The sequence below is a fragment of the Ruditapes philippinarum genome, unplaced genomic scaffold (assembly GCF_026571515.1).
Source record: "Ruditapes philippinarum isolate M1 unplaced genomic scaffold, ASM2657151v2 ctg2452_1_1_1_1, whole genome shotgun sequence".
In the NCBI taxonomy this organism is placed as follows: domain Eukaryota; kingdom Metazoa; phylum Mollusca; class Bivalvia; order Venerida; family Veneridae; genus Ruditapes; species Ruditapes philippinarum.
The window spans coordinates 63,334-69,875 of NW_026854954.1; the positions used below are offsets into that span (position 1 = coordinate 63,334).

The window sequence follows — 6,542 nt, forward strand, 5'->3', positions numbered from 1 at the left end:
TTTCTTTTTTTTTTAATATCTTTTTTATTTTACTTTTTTTTATAAAGAATTGATGAAAAACATATTTTTGTAAGTAAATAAATAAATAAAGTTAATGTCTGAACATAGAAGAGTGATGTATGGCCAAAATGCCAAGTTGTGATTAGCGAATCTGCCAAGCTGCAATAGCTGTGAACAACAAAGTGCTGAACACCGTCATGTCAAAGGTCGTCCGTATATATACACATTCAGCAAAGTGAAATCGTTACAACTGGTACTGAAGCCTTAAGAAGAAGAACATAAAAAGTTCAAGAAAAGAATATTTGATTACGGACTTTGAATACGGATTTTATTTATAAAATTGGACATTGGTTTTTTGAAACATATTACTTATTTAATTCATTAATATTTGATATATTACATAAAAATATGAATACAAGAACACAGCACCCGTTCAGTATTGACTTTATCACGAGGGAAGAGTTAAGAAGCGAAAGGGAGAATCTTGGAATCAGTCTTTACAACGCAGCTCAGACTGGTGACAGTATGGAGAAGGCACAAGTAAATAGATGCCGGCAGACCCCTTCACCAACGGACAGCGGGCTTGAGTCCGACCACTCGCCATCTAGATCGGAGCCGGGGCAGTCCGACAAAGACAGCTCGATTGCAGAGGTAAGCTAGTAATTCATTTTAAAAATAATATTAGCATTTATAATTTTAGAAAAACATTTAATGCAAGTAAAATGAAAAGAAAAACATCTGACTTTTCATATTCACATGCATTGCGAATTAAATCAATAATTTCATAAAAATAACAATAAAAATAATTTTGGTTAAAACAATGTTTGCATTTTCATGTACATAAATATTAGAATATTTATAAGATTTGTATCTGGATCTTCGTATTTCGAATTAGGATTGAGACAAAACAAAAACGTGGGCCAATTTAACTCATGAAGGCAGATTTGTTTTTTAAGCGGGAAGAATGGCAAAGTTGTTTTGTAGTAGACTCAGGGTAGTGCTAAATGTTAAATAATTGTCGCGAAAAATTACCAAAGTGTACACAAAGTTATCTATGTCATTACCTTTACCTTCTCCTCCTTCTGAGCATTTAAGCCAAGATGGCTTGTAAGCTCCTCCTATACAGTATTATCAAGATAACTTCAGTAAATGTCACTTGTATTAAATCTTTGACTTTGCCAGCTCCGGTCGAGTAAAGTTTTAAATGTCAAAACACTTTCACTGAGAACAATGTTTTCATCTAAATTATTCCACTGGTCATCTATGCAAATACTTTACTTTATTTTACTAACGGCAAAGAAACAACTATTAATGTTCTAAATTAAATCTTAATAGATAATAGAATTTGTGTAGGCTTTATATGGCCCTTTGACTTTATAAAAAAAAGAGTGTAATACATGTAGACAATTTATAGAATGGAAATAAACATGTCTATTGTCGAGTGGGCAACACATTTGATTAGCAACATTAACAATGAGCAATGTCATTGTCTCCAATCCACGAGATTGTAACAGAAATTGCGTAGAATGATGTGTACTTTAAAATAAAAGAAGAAACTGTCTTAAAAGAAAAAGGAAAACAAAAATCACATTTCCTTGTTTTTCTGCTTAAATAACACCAAAAAAACTAACGTGACTTACCTAGGATTAGGAATTACGAAAGAAAATTAACATTGTTTTCTTATTTTTATTCAGGTCCTGCTTTCATTGGAAAAAAATGTGAGTGGTAAAAAATCAAAGGTGAAGGACATTGCAGCAGATAAGCCTTCCCAATCTTACATCGCACTTATATCCATGGCAATCCTTAGTACATCAGAGCGTAGGATGCTGCTCAGCGACATATATCAGTTCGTGATGGATAATTTCGACTACTACAACAACAACGAGAAGGCGTGGCGTAACAGTATACGTCACAATCTTAGTCTCAACGAGTGCTTCATCAAAGCCGGAAGAGCCGATAATGGTAAGATCCTTAAAATATGTAGAGTACATTAGTATTATGATTTAAAAAACAGATATTTTATTCGAAAAATTAAAAAATAAAATGCGTCAAATGTTAAGGAATTAAAATGAGCTTTTTTTCTCGTGGACTCAATAATTAAGCAGCTTTTCTACTTGTTCTGGGGTAACAAAATTACATGTACAATCAAAGAATACATGTATGTGAACATGGATCTATATCAAGTGAATGTATTCTGATTGAATAACATTGATTAGATCGACTATAAAGGTCACGAGAACTTGTCATCGTTTATAATACTAGCCATTTCATTTGAGTCTTATTCAATTTTTCTCTTTTAAAGGAAAAGGTAACTATTGGACCATACACCCAGCATGTATTGACGACTTTGCCAACGGTGATTTTCGCAGACGCCAAGCCAGACGCCGTGCAAGAAAATGCCTAAAAGATACGAATCAACATTATGTCACTTCTGCTCATAGATACAACATCGGATACGTTCCTATGACGGCTTCACACATCGCCTTTCACCCGTATAACAACGCTTCTGGTGGGTCCTCGATGTATTATCCACAACCCCACGTTTACCCTCAGCTCGCGCAGGCGCACCAGCAATCTACGTCAGCAGGTACATTTTCCTACGCCAGTCAGCCACAAACAAGTTACCTCTCCGCATGCGCTTTAAGTGACCAGCAGTCAAAGACATCGTCAGCCTCCTTGCCCGCACACAAGCTATTGGCCGACCAGGCAAGCTCGGCAGCGTTCACAATGCAAGCTTTTGCACAGCAACAGATGGCTTCGAATTTACAATTCCAGAGTTGGTAACATGATCGAAAAATTATATTGGTGGAAATGTGCTATATCTCTCTCTGTATAAAAATGTTATATAAATTGTAAATATGTATGATAAATTCTATTAAATTATTCTTTATATATTGTAGTTTCTATTTTGTTTTGAATGATAATTTATTATATTTATGTTGATAATCATTCTCCATATGATTGCAATGGCTGTCCAATATTGCTTACCCAGGGTGTTCCTGATTTCTCCCAATATTTGAATGTTTCACTATTTGCAAACCGATATTTCACTGCTTTTATACATCTATACAAACATTGATGGGCGTTTTTCAGCCGAAATATTTCTGACATTGAAAGAATTCAGAGATTGTTTTATAACGCCACGAGACAAACAATAAACAACCCCACACCAAAGTCAATAAAAGGACAGAAAAGTTGCTGCTAACTTGAGACGTTTTCGGGAGTTTTCATACAGACATATATAGGCAAAATTAAATTGTTCAATAGAATTTCTTAAAACTTGACATGTTAGATTATAATAACATTTGAAGCAAAAAAATGGCGTTACCATCCTCCTTATTGAGTTATTTGCCCCTGAATTGAACTTTTTCACAATGTAGGTAAACAATGATTTGATTTGATTGTTTTATATATATAGTTAACTTCTGTGCAAAATTAAAGAGCAGATTGACTATTTCCCCTGTGCTTTTTTTTTAAATGGCCTATTTTAAAAAACTGGAGAAAAAAAACAGAAATAAGACATGGCATTACCTGTCATTATGCATTGTGATCAACAATAAAAAGAAAAACATGACCCAGAATAGACAAAACAAGATTTTATAGCATATAACTCAGGACAGATAACTCGGGAGTGAGACAGTGACCCCCAAATTTGTTTCGCTTAAAATGTTTCTATTATCATATTCTAACAACATGCCAAGTTAAACAAATTTTATTGAACATTGTTAATTTTGCCTATATGCCTATATCCCTGAATTCTTTTAAGGTCAGAAATATTCAAAATATAGACTAACAAAGAAAAGAAGATATTTAAATAGCTGAAAAACAACAGAATGTGTATTATAGCATTGATACAATAAGGGTTGCTTTAATTAATGCAAATGTTTTATTAGTTTGTTTGACACTTGTGTTATTTAAGGTAGCTCGCTACTTTCCGACCGAAATTTGACAATATTTCAGATCTTGATGATTTCTTGTATACAGACATGTAGATATGTAAGCTTTATTTCTGCAGTATTATTTTATAAATAAACAGCGTTACTATGACGTCAAAGCGCCCTCTATCGGTGGCGGCGAAATTGCGTCTTTTTTATCAATAAACCGGTCTGTTATTATCAATTTTCATCCGATTTCCTTCATTTTAATTTCATAATGTTCAGTAAATGTATGTCTTTGTAATGATGTCTTTCTTGAACATTTGCTTAATACTCTGCGATTCTACGTTATTTTCCCTCACGTTCTGACGTCCATATTTGATGCAAATATCGCGCGATATCGCAATAAAGATTGTGAAATAATAAAAAATCAACACGGTGAATTTTGCTATAATTTTTTTAACACATAGTGAAGTCATAAAAGAAAATATTTATGCAATAAAAATATAGGGTCAACGCGTAAGATATTTTGCTATTACTATTTGAATATAAAATAGACGGTGAGTAAAACGTAATGATTTTGGTGACGTCAAATATTTTTCTCAAGGAAATTTTCACGACTTTTTCGATAAATAACATACTGACAGGAATAACAATGTGTGAAAACCATCAACAACAATAGTATGTAGACATGTTCCGTAAAAATGTTCTTTTAAAAGTCCTGTCAGATGCCTGCTTTTCGATGAATATCTTCAATTATATACATGCACAACAAATCAGGGTAAAACTGTCTGCAAAAGTTGGTATCAATCGCTGAAAAAACTGTAACGAATGGATATAAATACCTCGAGGACTGAAAGACAATTCAGAATATTGAAAGATATAATTAAAAGGCCACCTAAGGGGAAATTATAAAAACATAAATTTTGCAAAGAATGTCAGAAAAAAAGAATGAAAAGGCTGATGCAGTCGCAATATCATCATGTTATGTGTATCTCGGTACAACATAAACTTCCATGTTATCATATGTAACAATTTTGACTTGTATATATCAGTAAGTAGGAACAGAGACATAAATAACATCTATGTCTGTGGTAGGAAATGAATCAAATTTACGTTTCAAAAATATATGATCAACTGGAAGTAGCAACGATTTGTACGTAAGTCATGATTCACTAGTAGTCTTATTTATATCATAAAATCTAGCAGACATTTAATTCAAAAATTTTCTACACGTATAAAAATTTATTTATTAACAGCCATCAGTTATTCTATTTTCTCTCGCAGCTAAATACCCTGCACTTAGCGTGAGACTCAGATTTAAAGCAGGAATCACGCTCTCATGCTATGGCTTTAATTTCTCACGTATTTCACATAATTATAGATATTCTTATTTATTTTAAACTAGCTGACTCGCGATATGCGTTTACTAGCGCATCTTTGAGTCGACCTGAAGCCGCGATCATTTCTCGATTAGAGGCGAAAGATCCGTTGATTTATTTTGTATGTTAAGAAGCGGAGAATTTTGCATATTAAATACAGATTCCCTTGTATTGAAGGCGATTATGTAGGATTTTCAATTTGTGTGATTTTGGTTGTGGGAGAAGCTCGTTTTTTGTCTGCACATAATGCAGTGCTATGTAGAGACTATGAAAATAATGAACTATGCATTTTATGTTTTATATCTTCTTATTTTTTTTAATATTGGGTTTAACGCCGCTTTCAACAGTATTTCAATTAAAGCGGAGGGAATTTAACGAAACCAGTGTCTCTCACAGTATCAACTTCTCTTTGGAAATGAATGACAGGAGTCCGAGGTGGACCTTGAAACATTTCATACATAGTTACCAATTCTAAAAGATAATCTATTAGTACAATACGCAATCGTGTCTCGAATCCATGCCTTCCGAATTCAGCGTAAGACCACTTTACCGATTACAACGTGGCAAAAGAAGAATATTCAAAGTTAAAAACCTGATTATGATCTCCGTTAATGAGGGAGAAGTCCATTTTATTGCTAATATGATAAACATGTGTTGTTGGTGTGTGTTTTGAGGTTGTTGTTTTTTAAAACTGTATTGTATTAATCATGAACTAGATAACGTCAACATAATACATTATTCGTATTCAGTGTAACAAAAGTTGCACAAGTTAGTTAATAATTATATTTTGTATTTAATTAAAATATACAGTATAACCTCTACAGAGAAATGCCCTTTGTTGCCTAAAGTGGTTGCTCTACAGAGGTAAAATGTAGTGGAACTCTTTAGAAATAAATAATACTTGAGGGCCGCTATGTTATACTGTACAGTAATGAAAAAACGTAATGAGTCCGAGTTGAGTAATGGTTATATTGGGTGTTTCACATTCGAGTCTGCAGTTGCGAATATTGCTTATATATTTTTTATTCAGTATGAATTTGCTTCCAAAATAGTTTATAGTTTGTCACATAAGTGCTCATTTTCTAATTATCATGACATTTTAATTAGATTATAATTTTATAATCTATGTATTGCACAGACTTAAAATGGTAAGCAAAAAATAAAAATAAAATATAAGGTTTCTGTTTCTTGTACAGTTTGTTTTTAAATATTCTTAAAGGGACTCCACTGAGGTTGAAAAGCCAAACACATAACATTTGAATTTCTTACATAAATGAGCCGGGCA

General features: G+C 32.9%; 1 protein-coding gene across 1 annotated transcript; it reads left to right on the forward strand.

Annotated features, from left to right (window-relative positions):
• Nucleotides 1-256: 256 nt before the first annotated feature.
• Nucleotides 257-2,857, forward strand: LOC132741591 (forkhead box protein E4-like). The gene is made up of 3 exons (XM_060729794.1): nt 257-651; nt 1,695-1,962; nt 2,303-2,857. Exons 1-3 carry the CDS (start codon nt 409-411, stop codon nt 2,782-2,784), a joined length of 993 nt encoding a protein of 330 aa, XP_060585777.1. The 5' UTR covers nt 257-408; the 3' UTR covers nt 2,785-2,857.
• Nucleotides 2,858-6,542: the final 3,685 nt, after the last annotated feature.